The sequence below is a fragment of the Bos indicus genome, chromosome 13 (assembly GCF_029378745.1).
Source record: "Bos indicus isolate NIAB-ARS_2022 breed Sahiwal x Tharparkar chromosome 13, NIAB-ARS_B.indTharparkar_mat_pri_1.0, whole genome shotgun sequence".
NCBI lineage: Eukaryota > Metazoa > Chordata > Mammalia > Artiodactyla > Bovidae > Bos > Bos indicus.
The window spans coordinates 76,230,337-76,250,140 of NC_091772.1; the positions used below are offsets into that span (position 1 = coordinate 76,230,337).

At 46.8% G+C, this 19,804-nt stretch overlaps 1 protein-coding gene across 7 annotated transcripts in view; it reads right to left on the reverse strand.

Moving 5' to 3' along the window:
- Positions 1-19,804, reverse strand: part of SULF2 (sulfatase 2) — a 126,092-nt gene that overhangs the window by 57,608 nt on the left and 48,680 nt on the right. For all 7 annotated transcript variants that reach the window (XM_019972544.2, XM_070801835.1, XM_070801834.1 and 4 more), the window contains exon 3: positions 18,528-18,767. In XM_019972544.2, the coding sequence (XP_019828103.2) occupies positions 18,528-18,767 (240 nt within the window). The remainder of the gene's footprint in view (positions 1-18,527; positions 18,768-19,804) is intronic.

Sequence of the window (19,804 nt, forward strand, 5' to 3'; positions counted from 1 at the left end):
GTCTTTTGTTTTTTTGGCAGACAAATTGGCTGAGGTGGCAGGGCCAGGAAGAAATACATTAAATAGACCCAGAGCTCCAAAGCTCTTAGGGCTGGGACATTTCTAATCTTCTGTAACTGGATCCTTTTAACTTTGGGCTGCTTGCAAGGTTACATGAATCTCCTTCTTCTGCTTTTGAAAAGATACTAAATGTAGATTGCTGCACGAAGTGATAAATTGATGCTGTAAAAGTTCTGGATGCCAGAGATGGGATCGTGCTGAGCTGAGAGCTATGGGAAAATTCATGAGGAAGGTGGAGGCCTGATTATGTATGAAGGAGGCATCCTGGGCTGGAAGCAGAGAGAACTGGGGGCCGGGGGAAAGGCCTTCTTTCCACTTGCCTCTTGAAGCGGAACCTGGATTTGGGTTTCTGGAGCAGACCTCTGTTTTATTTATCTGCCCAGCACCAATTCTCCTGTCTTTTGGTGACTGTGCTTCTGAAGGAACCAACATTTTCCCTCTCTCAGTGACACCTGTTCCAAGTGAGGCTTTCTCTAGCTCCCAGCTCCTGAGCTGAGCACATGATCTGGGCCTGGTCAATCAGGGTAGCCCATCTCCCCTGGCCTCTGTGATTGGGTGATGGAGGGACATATGACCCTAGCTGAGCCAATGAAAGCGTCCCCTGAGACTTTCACTGGAGCATCAGAAAGAGGTCCTCTCTTTCAGTCAGGGTCACTCCCCTGGTAAGATGGGACGTGGGGGCAGGGCGTGGGGGTTGGGGGGAAGGGGGTCTTGACATCAAAAGGCATACCTTCCTAAGAATAAAACCAACCCAAATGAAAGTAAATCCAAGCAGCAAAAAGACAGGGTTCTGATGACAATGTTTGAGCACCGAAACTCAGCCAAATTTGCCTGAACTAATTTCAATTACATTTCTTAATGCTGGGAAAGTCAGAGAGTAATCAAAATTCCATTTTATTTTCATTTTCTGCTTACTTCAAGCCTAACACCTAAGACTCATCCATTCACTCAAATTTTTACTGGGTACCTAACACCTGCCAGAAACCTGCCTGACTCTGTTCTCGCACAGAGTCAGGCACGACTGAAGCGACTTAGCAGCAGCAGCAGCAGCACCTGCCAGAAACTGTTCTTAGATATAGCAATGAACAAAACAGGTGAGAAATAAGTTCAAAACACCTGAAATACGGGTTACAAACGATTGTCAGTTCAAGGATAACATTATTTTACCTGATTTCTTTCACCATGAACACACTCACAGAGGTACCTTTATATGATCTAGCTTTCAAGACTCTTGGGTAATAAAGATTTATTCTGCTTTATAAAACAACCACCACCCCACCACCACCAACAAAACCAACCAAAATCCTACTCTGATCTGAGAAAACAAATCAGTAATTTTCCCCTCTTTTAAGCAAATGTAAAACTTTTAATATCCATATTGTTGTGTAAAGCACCAGAAAATTATCACAGCTTCACACAAAGGCATTACACACATTTCCACAGGGCTTCCGGTAGTAAGATGGAACAACCTCATGTAGAGTCTACAGGGGATTCTTTGATTTTTCCATTTGACTCAGATCTCCATGAAAGCCTGAGAAATGCTTCACTGACATCAGCTCAGTGCTGATGAACGTTTAGCAAAGACTCTTAAAGCAAGTTTGAGCATGTAAATTATTCTTGAAAAACACATGTCACAAGTGGTGTATAATCCACATTCTGAATTATCGTTCAAAACACAACCATGTGTCAGGAAAATGAGTATTTCGATTTTCCATGAGAAAACAACAATTACAACAACAAAAGACCACCCGAGATAATTTAAAGGCGGCTAAGTCCTTTGAAGAACAGAAGCAGGCTCTCTGGGTCGAGGGTAGTTGGGGTGGAGAGGACTCACTGACACAGGGAGGTCAGGAAAGCAGCAGGAACGCTGGAGATGGAAGGAGACCCCAAGGAATAGAGAGAGATGGCGAGGAGTTAGCTGTGGCCACCGGAAGTGCAAAGGCCCTGGGGCGGGTCTGACCTGGGACTGTTTGAGGAGCAGCAGAGAGGCCCAGGTGGCCTGAATGCAGCGAGAAAGCAAGAGAGAGAGGGGTAGAAGTGGACAGGGAGGTGTAGAGGCCAAGGAGCTGTGAGTTTATTCTTAGAGCAGTGGGCAGCCAGTGGAGGGTTGGGAGCAGGGAGTGACATGATCACACGTCCATTTTCAAAGCCTCCTCTAGCTTGCTAGGTGGGGAGGAGGAATGGCAAATTGCTGGGGTGAAGCAGGACAAGCAGACACCCGGAGGGAAGGAGGGCTGGGGCTGCTGTTTACATGCCTCTTTACCAGCCCGTGTTCTGCCTGTCTGCTTTTGGTGAGGTCACGGCTGGGCTGCAGATGACCCCGAGGCTCTGGCCGACGCATGGAGCACGGGCTGCTTGGGCCTTCAATTAAATGCTGGCCTCAGCCACCCACTTCCTGAGAGAGTCATGCAGCTTCAGCAAATGGGGACTGGGGCCATCTGTTCCCTGGAAATTTCATTAGTCTGGGATGGAGCCTGTCCCCCTCCCCTTGGTGCCACGCACACATTAGCCAGCGCTGGGGCCAGGTTTTAATGCCATTCGGACGAGCTGTATCTGCAAATATGTATGCATTTAGGCCTCCCTGGTGGCTCAGATAGCAAAGAAGCTGCCTGCAATGCACAAGACCCAGGTTCAATCCCTGGGTTGGGAAGATCCCCTGGAGAAGGGAATGGCTATCCAATCCAGTATTCTTGCCTGGAGAATTCCATGGACAGAAGAACTTGGTGGGCTACAGTTCATGGGGTCACAGAGTCAGACATGACTGAGCGACTAACACATACATGCATGCATTTATTTATTTATGCATGTATGCCAAGGCATGCAGGATATTAGTTCCCTGACCAGGGAGCAAACCCATGCCCCCTCAGTGGAAGTAGAGTCCTAACCAGTGGACAACTAGGGAATTCCCTTCTGGTCCTTTTAAAGCATGGTTTTGTCCTCATTCTCTGACACAAATCATACCAATGTTTTCTTAAGTCAGTCTCCCAAGGCAATCAAAATAAAACCCAAAATAAACAAATGAGAGTAATCAAACTTGCAAGCTTTTGCACAGCAAAAGAAACCACAAACAGAATGAAAAGACAATCTATGAAATGGAAGAAAATATAGGCAAATGATGGGACCGACAAGAGCTCAATCTCCGAAACATACAGACAGCTCATGTAACTCGACAACAAAAACCAACAACCCAACTGAAAAATGGGCTGAAGACCTAAACTGACATTTCTCCAAAGGAGACTTATAGATGGCCAACTGGCACATGAAAAGATGTTCAACGTTACTAATTAGTAGAGAAACGCAAGCCAAAATTACAATGAGGTATCACCTCAGTTCAGTTGCTCAGTCGTGTCTGACTCTTTGGGACCCCATGAGCTGTAGCGCTCCAGGCTTCCCTGTCCATCACCAACTCCCGGAGCTTGCTCAAACTCATGTCCATAGAGTTGGTGATGCATCCAACCGTGTCATCCTCCGTTGTCCCCTCCACCACCTCACACCAGTCAAAATGGCCATCATTAAGAAATCTGCAAATGGACCCTCTTGGTGGTCCAGTGGTTCCGAATCTGCCTTCCAATGCAGGGCACGCGGATTCGTTGCGGGGCAACTAAGCCCTCACACTGCCGCTACTGAGTGCTCGAGCCCTAGAGCCCGTGTGCCACAACTAGAGGAAAGCCAGCAAGAAGACCCAGTGCAGCCAGAATTAACAGAAAAAGAAGTCTACAAGTAACACATGCTGGAGAGGGTGTGGAGGAAAGGGAGCCCTCCCACACTGTTGGAGGGAATGTGAATCGGTACAGCCGCCGCCATGGCAAACAGTATGGAGGTTTCTCAGACAACTAAAAATAGAGTTGCCATATGATTCAGCAGTCCCACTCCCGGGCATATACCCAGAAGAAACTCTAATTCAAAAAGATACATGCACCCTTACGTTCACAGCAGCATTATTTACAACAGCCAAGATGTGGAGGCAACCTAAATGCCCGTCGACAGATGAATGGATAAAGAAGACGTGGAACATACACACAGCAGGATATTACTCAGCCATAAGTAAGAATGAAATCATGGCACTTGCAGCTACGTGGACAGACCTACAGACTATCCTACGGGGTGAAGTCAGAAAGACAAGTATCACACGGTATCACTTACACGTGGAATCTAAAACCTGATACAAATCAACATGACTACGAAACAAAAACAGACTCTCAGCTACAGAGAAGAGACTTGTGGTTGCCAAGGGGGTCAGGCGAGGAGGAAGGAGAGCTTGGGATCCACAGAGGCAAACTGTCATATGGAGCATGGATAAGCAACCAGGCCCCACTGTATTCAATATCCATGACAAACCATAACGGAAAAGGAGATATATGTGTAACTGAGTTACTTTGCAGAAGAAATTAATGCAACATTGTAAATCAACTATCCTTCAATAAAATTAAAAAAAAAACTATGTTTTTTTAAATTAATTTTTTTATTGAAGGAAAATTGCTTTACAGAATTTTGTTGTTTTCTGTCAAACCTCAACATGAATCAGCCATAAACGATGGTTTTGTCCCAAAGAACGGGACAAAGGAGGCACAGGAAATCCATAAGAAACCCTTAGAAGGTGGCCCGGGAAGACTATCGATCAATGGATATTTAATTATCATCTTGGAGGAATCTGACACTAAGCTGATCCTTCAAAGAGCTGTTTGCCACACCATTAGACTGATGCCCCACTTCTGTGACAAACATTTTGTAACGCTCCCTTATTTTCCTGTAGGGAAACTTCTAGGCAACAAAAGCTACAGACACACATCATTTCAAAAAAAAAAAAATCAATGTAATGTTCCAATCACAATCCACAAGAAAAAAAGCAAGTCAGTTTATAATAAAGAGACATTTCAGCATGAATTTCCGATCACATCCATCAAGGAGACAGGACGGAGCAGCGAGACGCGTGAACCTAGATTCGGGGAGGGGGGGCCGGGGGGGCGTGACAGGCGCGCTGGTAAACTGGGCGGGACTGCGTCACACGCTTGACGCGGCCCTGCCGTCGGTGAGACAGCCAGCAACGGGGAAAAACTCTGCAAAAAGCTCTGCATTCACGTATAATATACACCCCACTGACTTATCCTCACATTCCTGGAAAATTCAGAATGGATTAAAACTGCAGAAACCCTTTCAGTGTTTTTATATAAAATGAACTTACAGACAAGGCTCAGAGAACAATAAATATCAAAGAGTCCACTCACATGATGATTTGGTGGAAGACTGAGAAGCCATGTGGAATGCAAGACAATTCAGGGGCTACACAGGTTTCTCCTGTGCAGAGCAGGACATCAAAGATCCCTGGTCCCGGAAGCCAGCAGCATTTCTCCACTTTTATCACCACCGGAAATGCATCCACAGATGTTAAGCCCTGCTGGGAGGTGTGCCCCCTTGAGAACCACCACGTTAGAAAAAAGTTTGCAAACACGGTGTCCTGTGGGTTGAATCCATCGCACACGTTATGTTTGCTGTGGGCCTGCCTGGTGTTTTTAATTTTTTTTAGAAAATAGAATGAATAATCCACATTAGAAATCTTGGCAATTTCAGTAAAAACCTGGATACCGCACTTCCAACAAATCAGATGTGCCAGATGCTGAGAAAACAAGAACCTGTCTTCTTGTGGACAGGTGGGACCCACCGGCTCCAGGATGGAGCCTCCTGTGTGGCTGGTTCTGACCCTGACCTATGACACAGCCACAGATGGCTGCAAAGGCTTGGAGAGGCAGGTACAAAAACTGTAGCCCCAGGCCCGGGGTCCAGGGGAGCACTACAGCAGTAGGAGGGGCACAGCTATATCACAGGCTTGTGTGAGGATGGAGGTCTGGGCATGGTGAACGCTGCATCGGAACCACCTGCAGTTTTTGGTTTTATTTCTACTTTTGTTGTTGTAATGATCATATTCCCAAAGGCTTGTGCCCTCATCCCAGAGAGATTTTGCTTGAGTTACACTCTATTCTGAGGCTCTCCAGACCAATAGAGCACTGTGAAGTGATGGAAACAGTCTGTAATCTGCACCATCCCATCTGGCACCTACGTGTGTCTACAGAGGCACTTCAAACGAGGCTAGCGTGATGGAGAAATGGGATTTAAAGTCTGGTTTATTTTTAATTAATACAAAGTTAAGTAGCTCCTGGTGGTGAGTGGCTACCATATTGGCTCTAGTCTGAACCCCTCCAGAACGTCCAGGGGACTGGCAGTTGGGGCTGGGGAGGTGCCTGCAAAGGTCACACCCTGCAAACTCCCTTGTGGCCCCTTGAGGCTCTCGGTGGACAGAGTTAATACATTCACCCACCACAGTCACCCTTCCTCTCACGGTGTTTTCACTGGGGCTTCCCTGGTGGCTCAGACAGTAAAGAAGCTGCCTGCACTGTGGGAGACCCAGGTTCGATCCCTGGGCCGGGAATATCCCCTGGAGAAGGAAATGGCAACCCACTCCAGTATTCTTGCCTGGGAAATCCCATGGATAGAGGAGCCTGGTGGGCTACAGCCCATGGGGTCACAGAGTCAGACATGACTCAGCGACTAACACTTTCTTTTCTGTTGTGACTTCCGAGGTGGGCTGAGTGACCTCTGCGTGTTGCTGCCTGGCTGGGTGACACACGGCCTGGGGCTCAGGCCCACGGCCCAGGTGGCAGAAGCAGCTGGCTTCTGAGCATCCCTGGTGGCCTGCAGAGTTTGCTCCAGCTGGACGTTAAGACTGCAGCCCAAATGGATGTTAATGCATCCATGAGGATTAAATAAAGTGGTCTGTGGGAAAGAACCCAACCCTGTGGGTTGGACTGTGGTCCCCCAAAATACATGTTTGAGCTCTAACCCTGGGTTCTCGTGAAGGGGACTCTATTTTGAAATATGGTCTCCGCAGATGTCATCAAGTTAAGATGAGGTCACCGTGGATTAGGGTGGGCTCTCATCTGGAGACTGGGGTCCTTAGAGAAGAGGGAAATTTGGGCTCGGACGCACAGAGAGGACAAGGCCACGTGAAGAGAGGGTCCGCATGGAGGTGGCCATGGCAACAGGGAAGCAGACACAGGATGGATGCAGCTACAAGCCAAGGAATGCCAGGGCTTGCTGGCACCCACCGGAAGCCGGAAGTGGCAAGGAAGGATCCTCCCGGGGAGGCTTTAGAGGGACCCGGGCCCTGCTGACATGTGAGCTTGAACTTCTGGCCACCAGAACTGTGAGAGAATACATTTCTGATTTGAAGCCACCCAGGCTGTGGCACTTTTGTTACAGCAGCCACAGGAAATGAATATTCGGGCTAACGGGCTGGGACACAGGGAGCTCCAAGTGTAGAAATCTTGCCCCACCCACCTCACACCCAGTTTCTGAAAAGTCGAGGAGAAGTGTGGCCATCTGCCTCCTCTTTCCTCCAGTGGCCTGGGGCAGCTCTCCTCCCAAGTCTGTGGGCACTGGTCCCATGACCCTGAGGGCGGAATCACAGCAAAGGGACCGAGTAAATTATACATGGACCTGGCAGCTCCCCTGCTCTGATGGGGAAACTGAGGCCCAGAGGGGGCAGGTCTCAGCTCAAGGTCACAGAGGAGTCAGAAGCAGAGCCTCAGTCTCTGGATTCCTGCACCCGTGTTTTGAAGTATGTTTTGAAGTCTGAAGGTCTTGGAGGAAGGGAGTGTCTATTACACTGGAGTTTTAAAAAAAAAGACTGTTGTTCAGTTGCTAAGTCGTGTCCGGCTCTTTGCCACCCCATGGACTGAAGCACGCCAGGCCTCCCTGTCCTTCACCATCTCTCAGAGATAGAGGCTGCTTGAAGGTGAATGTGACCGGGATGCATGTGTACCCCCTAAGGATGTCCTGGGCGAGGCTGCCCTACCCCCACCGATGGCCGGCTTTCATGGTGGGGAAGGTGGGTTACAGGGCCTCCTGAGGCAAGGCTGCCCTGCTTCTTAAGGGGGGCCTCCTTCCCGGGGCAAACGGAGATGCTCTGCTGTCCCCCCATAGGCTGGAGAAGGGGCGGGCAAGGGGATGGAGGGGGCATCTGGACGGAGGGAAGAAGAGAGCTGTGTGCGCACTCGGGGGAGAGGAAGAGAGCAGGGAGCAAAGCCAGGAGGAAGGCCAAGCCAAGAGAAGGCGGCCATTGTGACGGCCCGACAGCTGCACCGGGGCCGCAGGCATCCCAGGAAGAAGCTAAGTCTTTTCTCCTCTGTGCAGGGGCGGCTGAGATGGCAGGAGCGGGGGTGGGGAGGAGAGATGCGGGAGAGGAGAACGGAGCATAGAAAACGGGCCAGAGGGTTGGAAGTGGGCCAGCTGGGTCTGGACGGAATATAGATTCACCCACTCGTCCTGCAGCACTCAATGAGCAGCTACTACAGGGCAGCCCGTGTCCAGCATGGGGACGCAGGGGAGGACAGACCACACGGCCCTGCTTCCAGGGAGCTGACAGTCTAGAAGGGCCACAAGCAGCCACATCAGTGGCAAAGTGCACCCTCAGCAGTGAAAGGACCAGGGAGGCGGATAAAGCAGGAACCAGGGCAAGGAGAACCGGAAGCGGGCAGGGGATGTAACTTCACAAGGGAAATCGGACAGTCAGCGTTCAAATGTATGTGAAGTGGCAACAAGGACTCTGACTTAAAAAAGCAGGGTGAGGGGATAAAGGAGGAAGGGGAACCTCTGCTGGATGGGTAATCAAGGAGGGCTTCCCTGAGGAGGTGATACCTGAATGATGGTCTCAGGAAAGTGAGCGACAGCCATGCAGATGTGAGGGGAGGGAGTCTCCAGAGAAGGAAAAAGTGCCAAGGCCTCGAGATGGGAATGGGCCAAGAGTTACTTGGATGGTTTCAGAAACACGAGGCTTCCCTGGTAGCTCAACTGGTAAAGAATCTGCTGGTAATGCAGGAGACCCTGGCTCAATTTCTGGGTCAGGAAGTTCCACTGGAGAAGGGATAGGCTACCCACTCCAGTATTCTTGGGCTTCCCTGGTGGCTCAGCTGGCAAAGAATCCACCTGCAATGCGGGAGACCTGGGTTCGATCCCTGGGTTGGGAAGATCCCCTGGAGAAGGGAAAGGCTACCCACTCCAGTATTCTGGCCTGGAGAATTCCATGGACTGTATAGTCCAGGGGGTCGCAAAGAGCAGGACACGACTGAATGACTTTCACTTTCACTTTTCACTTGAGGAACAGGAAGGAGGGAAGTGACTGAAGGTGAGAACAGGAGGTGAGGTGTCAGGAGGTGAGGGAGAGAGGGGCAGACTGTTAGGACCCTGAGGTGCCTGTGGGAGCCCCCACCCTGAGTGAGAGTGGTGGGTCAGGATCTGATGAAGGTTGATAGCATGTCTCTGGTTGCTGTGAGAATAGACCCTCGTGGGGCAAGGTGGGAGGCAGGGAGGCCAGAGAGGAGAAAGCTGGGGCAGGTGAGAGTGGACCCCAGGAGGCTTAGATGCAGGTGATGGTGCCAGGGGGTTCTGCTCTATTTTGAAGGGAGAGTTGATGGGATTTGCTGATGGACTCAATGCAGAGTGTGAAAGGAAGAAAGAAAACAAGACATTCAGGTTTTGGCCCGAGCGACTGCAACCGCCGAAAGGAAGACTGTGAGAGGTGCCTGGGAGGGAGGCACAGGGTCAGGAAGTCAGTCTGGACATGCCAGGTTCGACGTGTCGGGGTGACATCCAAAGGCAGATGGCGGGCAGGCAGCTGGAGGCTGGCGTGTGGGTTTCAGGGCAAGAGGCTAAAAGCAGATCAAAACCGGGTGATGGAAAGAGGGAGGGGAGAGGATTATTTCACAGAAAAACACCAGCTCTCACGTCTTTGTGGCCCTAAAACCACATCAGGGAAAAAAATCTCTCTTTGTCTCTCTTCCTCTTTCCCTAGCTCACTCTCTCTCTCACACACACCCCTTTACACACCAGCAGCGAGTCTCTGTCAGGGATGCCCAAATGCTCAGCAGTTGTCTTTCCACCCTCCTGTGTCTGGGGGATGCTCCAGCCTCCACCAACGCCCCAGGCGTCCTGCCACAGTGGGCATCATGGCACCGAGCCCCCCACCTGGCCCAAGTAAGGGTGGCTGCCCAAGCAGGGTGGCTGCCAGCCAAGCAGTCTGGGTCCCCAGCTGACCTCCTCTATCCAGTTTTGTTGGAGGAGAAGAATGAAAAGAATCGGAGTGCGCCAGGGGCCCCGGCACAGCTGGGGCTGGTCATGAGGGGTGTGCTCCCCTCCTCCCACAGCGTGTTCTAGAACATGACGAGGGAGGGGTGGGGGGCTCAAACACCAGTGCTCACGTCTCTACAAGTCTGTACCAGATGGCAGGAGCTGGGCGGGGGAACGGCTTCTGAATTGCCAGGCTCAGATGGCAACGTGGAATGAGAAAGCAGTACCCTAACGAGAAGAAAACGGGCATTCTGGTCTAATTCGTCAGAAAGATCCAGAAGGGGTGTTTATTCCTCCCCTTTGGTCGTTGCTGTTTCGCCCAAGGCAGGCTACTGGAAATGCGTGAATGCCACTGCAGTGCGTGCTTTCTCTTTATCCTATCCAACGGCCCTTGATTTCTATTTGGGGACACAGGTGCCAGGGGGACACTGACTCCATCTGCTGCTCCAGGACCAGGTGATGTGGGCTAAGCTGATTGGCAGGGCATCTGCTGTCCATGGTGACTGGTTCGGGGCTTGGCATGTGACTCAAGTTGGTCCAATCAGAAAGACTCTTGCCACTTGGGCATTCTGGGAGAAGATCCTACTGAATGCTAGTGTATCATACAAAGGAAGAGGCAGGTGGCCCCTCTCAGCGCCAACCACATCTTGAGACCTCAGGCCTTATGATAAAATGACGACACTGTCAAAGCACAGAATCTGCCTCTGTCGAAAGCTCACCTGCATCTTTTTGGTTTGTATGCTGTGTTCAGTCATGTCTGACCCTTTGCAACCCTATGGACTATAGCCCACCAGGCTCCTCTGTCCATGGGATTTTTCCAGGCAAGGATACCAGAGTGGGTTTCCATTTCCTCCCCCAGGGGATCTTCTCAACCCAGGGATTGAACCCACATCTCTTTCGTCTCCTGCACTGGTAGGCAGATTCTTTACCCCTGAGCCACCTGAGAAGCCCCTTTTTTTGGTTTAGGGAGCACAAAGTTCAATATCTTGTCAAAATCACTTGGGAGTTGGGGGCTTTCTGTTCTTTGGATCTGATGGCCATTTACTGGCCACAAGCATTGCCAAGAAGTACCTTCTCCTTGCTCAAGCAGAACTCAAATACCACCTCCTCAGAAGTAAGGGGTGCAGAGCCAGAGAACTGCTGAATGGAAGGAGATGCCTCTTCAACTTTGCCAAAAACCACCAAACTGCTCTTCAGAGTGTAGGTGCCAATGCGCATTCCCACCTCCCTCTTCCTGTTTTCCCACCTCCTCACCACCTTTTGGTGTGACGGGACCTCGAGATGTTTGCTGTGGTGATAACGCACTGCTGGCTAAATCTGTGTTTCACTGATTTCCAGAGAGGCCGAGCATGTGCTGCTACCTTTCGATTCACGGGTATAACTTATTTCTATCACATGATCTTACACTGTGTGACATTCATCTGAACATTGGCCTCGGGTGGGTTCTGTGAGGCTGTGTTTATCATTGCTAACGTTCCTTTTTTCCTCTTTGGTCCCATCCTGCACCATGCAGGATCTTAGTTCCCTGACCGGGGATCAAACCCATGCCCTCTGTAGTGGAAACACAGAGTCCTAACTATTGGACTGCCAGGGAGGTCCCACCAATGTTTCTTTGGTGTTTACTATGTATAACTGTTCTAACACATTTAATCCTCACAAAACCCTATGGGCTAAGTAACATTATTATTCCTTGAAGTAACCAAGGCATAGTTAAATAACTTATTCCAATTCACTTAGCTAGTCAGTGGTAGAGTCCACATTTGAACTCAGGCAGAGTCCTTGCTCTCAACTGCTCTGCAAAGACCTGAAGGCATCTCATTCTAAGGACAGCATAACTTTAGCTGGTGCGTATATAAGTGAGCACAGTCAGGGTAGCTGAAGTGTGCTAAAATAGATGACTAAGTACATTTTGTAAAAACTGAAGATACAATTTATCCTTTCAAGTGTGTTTATATTTGAGATCCAAGTCCCCAAAGCGAGAAGAAGCCAGCACACAGAAATATCCATGAACAAATTTATATCTGTCCTGCTTAAACTTAGCACCTCTCGCTTCATCCTTTGTCAATCTCTACTGCAAACACAGGGAAACACAAAGCAAGATGATGGTAAAATGAAATCGCAAATCTTGTGAAAGATGCAAGGTTTTGAGAAATTAATGAAAGTCATGCTGGAAGACAGCCTGAGGCATGTGTGAATCCATTGACAAACAATAATCTGGTCTTCGAGATAGCTGAAGAAGAAATCATGAAAATGATGATGAGGGAATCAGTGCTTCAGAGGGAAGACTCACATGTCAAGGGATTAAGAGAAAAAAACTGAAAGTGAAAGTCGCTCAGTCATGTCCGACTCTTGCAATCCCATGGACTATACAGTCCATGGAATTCTCCAGGCCGGAATACTGCAGTGGGTAGCCATTCCCTTCTCCAGGGGATCTTCCCAACCCAGGGATTAAACCTGGGTCTCCTGCATTGCAGGTGAATTCTTTACCAGCTGAGCCACCAGGGAAGGGAAAACTCATCAAATCCTCAAATACTTTTGCAAAAATGACTCTGTATGATTTGCTGCAAAAATAGAAGGTGAAATAAAGGATATCAAATGGTGCTATCATTTAAATTTGTTTAACAAATTATCCCCCTCCCTGCCTCTAATTGACACTTCATCAACTCATCTAATTAAAGAATCAACCCATAACCTAACCACAATTATAACATAACCTTTGTTAAACACTGTTAGAATACAACATAGAATAAGGTTATTTTTCAAAATTGTGTAGTTCACTTTTTCAAGATAAAATACTTAACTAAATACATTAAAAGTTCTATTTAAATGAACTGTTGGTCCACTTAAAGAATGCTTTTTTCTGGTTTCAGTCTTCTACAATTCCAGCTAACCTCTTTTATTCAAAACAGTATTACATATACAAATGACTTAAGAACTATCATTAAGGTTGTAACTTTAATCTTCCCTTAGTATTCATTTTCTTTTTCTCCCATAGTAACAGAATGTTTAGCCAAACGGCCACCCAGAATAAAGACTCTTTTGCCATCACGTGTGCTCATGTGACTTTGTTTCTCATCAGTGGGAGATAAGGAGAAACAGAAGGCAGTTGAGTCTCTGATCAATTTAAGAGCACCAAGGCAGTGGCACCCCACTCCAGTACTCTTGCCTGGAAAATCCCATGGGTGGAGGAGTCTGGTGGGCTGCAGTCCATGAGGTCTCAAAGAGTTGGACATGACTGAGCGACTTCACTTTCACTTTTCACTTTCATGCATTGGAGAAGGAAATAGCAACCCACTCCGGTGTTCTTGCCTGGAGAATCCCAGGACGGCAGAGCCTGGTGGACTGCTGTCTATGGGGTCGCACAGGGTCGGACATGACTGAAGCGACTTAGCAGCAGCAGCAGCAAACATATATACCTAAACATATAATAGAGAAGGAAAAGGCAACCCACTCCAGTACTCTTGCCTGGAAAATCCCACGGATGGAGAAGCCTGGTAGGCTACAGTCCATAGAGTCGCAAAGAGTCAGACACGACTGAGCGACTTCACTTTCACTAAACATATAAAACAAGTATTAATAGACCGCAAGGGAGAAATAGACAGCAATAGAATAATCGCGGGGACTTTTATACCCAACTTTCATCAATGGATAGATCATCCAGAGAGAAAATCCACAGGGAAACATAGGTCTAAAACGATACGTGGACCAGATAGACTTAGCACACACACACAGAATGGTCCACCCAAAAGCAACAGAATACACATTCTTTTCAAGTGAACGTGAAGCGTTCTCCAGGATAGATCATATGTTAGGCCACAAAACAAATCTTAATAAATTTATGAAAACGGAAACTTTATCAAGCACCTTTTTCGAATAGAATGGTATGAAACTAGAAATCAATTACAAGAAGAAAATTGGAAAATTCACAAATACATGGAGACTAAACAACATGCTAATAATACATGCTACTGAACAACAAATCAATTAAAGAAATCTAAAGAATTAGAAACAGTAACTTGAGACACATGAAAATACGACACACGGAAACATACAGGATGCAGCAAAATCAGTTCTAAGTGATTAACGCCTACATCGAGAAACAAGAAAACGTCTCAAATAAACAACCTAAACTTTACAATTCAAGGAACCAGAAAAAGAACAAAGTCAGTAGAAGGAAAGAAACCATAGAGATTACGGCAAAAATAAATGAAATATAGAGACGAAAAAGACAATGGAAAAGATCGATGGAAGTACAAACCGGTTCTTTGAAAAGATAAACAAAATTGGTAAAACTTTTAGCTAGACTCACCAGGAAAAAAGAGAGAATTCAAATAAGTTAAATCAGATATAAAAAGGGAGACATTACAACTGACAAAAATACAAGGGCCCATAAAAGACTACTTTCAGCAATTATAGGCCAACAAGTTTGACCAGCTAGAGAACTGTAACTAGAAACATAGTTTCTACCTACACTGACTGACGAAGAAATAGAAAATCTGAGCAGACCAATTACTAGAAAGAAGGTTGAATCAATAATCAAACACTTCCCAAAAGTCCAGGAATAGACAGCTTTATAGGTGAATTCTACCAAAAATTCAAAGAACAGTCAATACCAGCCTTTCTAAAAGTCTTCCAAAAAAACAGAATAGGAAGGAATACTCCACGTTCATCTTAAAAGGCAAGCATTACCCTGATACCAAAATCAGCCAAGGACACCACAAGTAAAGAAAAGTACAGGCCCACATCTCTGATGAACATAGAATGCAAAAATCTCCAACAAAACATTAGCAAACTGAATTCAATAATACGTTAAAAGTGTTATATATCATGATCAGGTAGGATTTATTCCAGAAATGCAAGGGTAGTTCACCATCCCCCAATCAATCAATGTGCACACCACATTAAAAAATGAAAGATAAAAATCATCTCAGGAGATGCAGAAAAAGCACTGGACAAAATCCAACAACGATTTATGAGGAAAACTCTCCAAAAAGTGACTGTAGAGGAACATATATCAACATAATAAAACCCACAGCTTACATCATATTCAACAGCAAAAATCTGGTAACTTTTCCTCTAAGATCAGGAACAAGACAAGGGAACTCACTGCCACCACTTTTATTCAATATTGTATTGGAAATCCTAGTCAGTGCAATGAGGCAAAGAAAGAAAGAAAATCATCCCAGTCATAAAGAAGTGAAACTATTTGTAGACAACATGACATTACACATAGAAAACCCTAAAGACTCCACCAAAACTGTTAGAATTAATAAATTAATTCAGTAAAATTGCAGGATACAAAATCAATACACAAAAATCTGTTGAGTTTCTATACATTAATAAACTATCAGAAAGTTAAATTAATAAAACAATCCCATTTACAATTGCACAAAAAAGAATAAAATATCTGGGAATAAATTTAACCAAGGTGATGAAAGACTTCTGCCCTAAAAAGTAAGACTTCAGTTAAGGAAAGAGAAGACACAGATAAATGGAAAGGTATTCCATGCTCATGGGGTAGAAGAATTAATATTGTTAAAATGTTGATATTACGACTTCACTGGTGGCACAGTGGATAAGAAACCATCTGCCAATGCCGGAGACACGATTTGATCCCTGGTCCAAGAAGATTCCACATACTGCGGAGCAGCTAAACCCATGCACCACAATTACTGAGCCTGCGCTCTAGAGCCTACGAGTCACAACTACCAAGTCTGCATGCCAGAATTACTGAGCCCCACGTGCCCTAGAGCCCAGAGTCACAACTACTGAGCCCATGTGCCCAGAGCCTGTACTCTGCAACGAGAAGCTACTGCAATGGGAAGTCTGCATACTGAAATGAAGAGTAGCTCCCGTTTACTACAACTAGATAAAGCCTGTGCAAAAGCAATGCAGACCTGGTGCAGCCAAAAAAAGAAAAAGTCAATACTATCCAAAGCAATCTCCAGATTCAATGCAATCCCGATCAAATTTCCAATGGCAGTTTAAAAAATTATTATTTACAAATTTTATTTATCTTGTTTACTTATTCATTTTTGGTTATGCCATGTGGATGAAACCTGTGCCCCTGCAATGGAAGTATGGAGTCCTAAACACTAGACCATCCAATGGCATTTTTCACAGAGGCATAAAACATAATCTTAAAATTTATATGGAACCACAGAAGACCTCAAATAGTCAAAGCTATTTTGAGAAATAAGAACGCAGCTGGAGCATCATGTTCTTTGATTTCAAACCATATCACAAAGCAACAGTAACCAAAACAGCATGGTATTGGCATAAAAACAGACATAGATCAATGAAATAGATTAGAAAGTCCATAAATAAATCCATGCATATATGGTTGATTAATTTACGCCAAAGGAGCCTGGAATATATGATGGGGAAAGGATAGTCTCTTTAATAAATGGAACTGGGAAAACTGGATAGCCACATGTGAAAGAATTAAACTGAACTGCTATCTTTCACCATAAGCAAAGTTGACTCAACATGGATTAAAGACTTGGAACATATGATGTGAAATCATCATTTGATATGGGTCTTGGTGATGATTTTTTTTTTAATTTGACACCAAAGGCAATAAAAACAGAAGGAAATAAGTGGGACGACACCAAACACAGCAGAGGAACATTCTGCACAACAGAATGAAAAGACAATCGACCACATAAGAGAAAATATTTGCAGATCATTACATCTGATAAGGGGTTAATATCCAAAATACATAAAAACTCATGCAACTCAATAGAAAAAACTAAAACAACCCAATTAAAAAGGGGGCAACAGATCTGAACAGACCTTTTTTCCCAAGGAAGACATACAGATGGTCAACAGGTACATCTAAATCCACATCATTAATCATCAGAAAGACGTAAATCAAAACCACAATGAGATATCACCTCAATACGTTAGAATGTGCTGTCTGCCAAGTTGCTTCAGTTGTGTCCAACTCTCTGTAAGCCTGACTGTAGCCCGCCAGGCTCCTCTGTTCAGGAGGATTCTCCAGGCAAGAATACTGGAGTGGGTTGCCATGCCCTCCTCCAGGGAATCTTCCCTATCCAGGGATCAAACCTGCACCTCTTATGTCTCCTGCATTAGCAGGTGGGTTCTTTACCACCGGCGCCACCTGGGAAGTCTCACTGTTAGAACACCAGTTATCAAAAAGGCAAAGAATACTAAGTGTCGGAAAGGATTTGGAGGAAAGGGAACCCTTGTTCATTGTAGGAAGGTAAATTGGTATGGCCATTATGGAAAACAGTTTGGAAGCTCCTCAAAAATTAAAAATAAAACCACCACATGATCCAGCAATTCCATCTCTCGAGTATCTATTCAAACAAAACGAAAACACAAACTTGAAAGCTACCTGTATCCCATGTTCATTGCAACATTATTTACAGCAGCCAAGATATGGAAATAATCTAAGTGTCTTCAATGGATGTATGAATGAACAAAATGGAGATATCCGATCCTCTTTGTCACTCCCGCCCAAACAAGTCCCTTGTAGCTTGAGCACAATTTCCTGGGGTTACGACACCTGAGTCACAATATCTGATTTCACAACTGCCTTGGCTCCTTACTCTATGTGGGGAGTGTTTGTTTATTTTTCTAAATTAAAGCAAATTAAATCGAGTTTGGAGGATTTTGCAATGTTGCTGGAGGTAAGCGACTGTAATTGTGCCTTTGCCTCAGGCAACCATCCAGGGGGCAGGTGAGTCTCCAGAACCTACCATAGTACCTCCTGCAAGATAAAGAGATAGGAAGTCTCACTTACTCTCCACCTAGGACGCAACACTGTGGGCACCCACTGGCAGAGGAGATGGAGTACCCTGGGCAGTGCAGACGGTCAGGTGTAGACGAACAGTGCGCGGCCATCTGCAGTGCGGCCGCAGTCCCCGCGCAGGGGCCTCTCCATCCTTCACGCCAATTTTAATCCCCTTGTCTCACCCCAGTGTTGTTCTGGAAGCTTGTTCCATGCTGATGGCCTTAAGTCAATGAAGTAGTCCCCAGCGGCTTAAATGACACAATTCACAGAGAACTCACGCTCCTGCCCGGGTCCTTCATGGCCTCTCTACTGTATTTCAAATTTTAAAGGGGCTCACTTAAAAAAAAAAAAACACCACCTCAAATTCTGTTGAAAAGGTCACTTTCAAGCCCCTCTATAAGCAAATAAATCTATTCTTCTAACGCATTTGGAAGACAAGGTGTAGCTTTTAAATTAAAGTTGTTGGGACCTCCCCCGCCCTGCAGCACAGGACCACAGCGGAAAAGGCAGCGATTCGAGGCAGGGCACTGGGTACCACGTCGGTGGCTCCCAGTCTGCGCATGCGCCCACCCGCGGCAGCCTGGCTCACCTGTCCGGTAGCCCGTGCTGTTGAGATACACGGCAAAAGTGCGGCTCTCATGCTGTGCCTGCCAGGAGGGCGAGGAGCAGTTTTCATTGTTGGTGTAGGTGTTGTGGTTGTGAACGTACTTCCCGGTGAGGATGGAGGAGCGCGAGGGGCAGCACATGGGCGTGGTCACGAAGGCATTGATGAAGTGCGCCCCGCCCTGCTCCATGATGCGCCGCGTCTTGTTCATCACCTGCATGGAACCTGCAACCAGAGAGGAGGTGAGACGCGGGCCGGCCGATCTCCAGCGAGTGCGCCCCACTTGGGCACCGAACAATTAGAGACGGGCACTGAGAGGCCCTGAGCAGGGCGGCACCCACACCCCTAGGAGGGGAGTGCATTTTGGAAATCTCCAGGGGCAGATTGGGGGGCAGTCTTGGCATTTGTGGGCAGCCCCCCATAATACTTCCCTGGTGGCTCAGATGGTAAAGCGTCTGCCTACAATGTGGGAGACCCGGGTTCGATCCCTGGGTCAGGAAGATCCCCTGGAGAAGGAAATGGCAACCCACTCTGGAACTCTTACCTGGAGAATTCCATGGATAGAGGAGCCTGGTAGGCTACAATCCATGGGGTCACAAAGAGTGGGATACGACTGAGCAACTTCACTTTCACTTTTTTTTCACTTTCAGATCGCAGTGCAATGAGGAAGTACTCTGCCAGTCCCCAGTTCCACTGGCATTCACAGGGGCAGGTAGGTAAAAACCTGTTCATAAGTTATCTGAGCCTAGTAAAGAACTTTGTCTTGCATATAAGCAGAACATCTTTTTTTTTTTGCAGGGTATTAATATACACTTTTTTTTTTTTTTGGAAAGCAACCACTGTGTAAACAGAGAGAAGATTATACCTTGTTTCATTTGGAACTTTCCCAAGAACTGTTCCCTCTTAATGAAATCTGATCATCCCAACCTGGCAACCCCCGCCCGCCTTCTCTCTAAATACATCTCGTCTCTGCTGAAACGCTCTGTGTCAGTCATGACCCGTGGTGGCTGCCTTTGTCCACCTTGTCCTTCCGGCTTGGAACCCACTCCCCACCTCCCTGCACATCTTACCCATCATTGCAGCCACCCCTCCCTGGGATCTCTGTGGCTTCTGACTCCCTTGAGCTCTTATGACACATGTGGTACTAGAACTTCACAATAAACCACTAGGAATGGTGATCTCATTCACACCTGTTTTTGTTTCTCAATGAAGCTGTGAGCGGAGTAAGGTGCAGGAAGGAAAGGAGTTTGTGTGGAAACCCT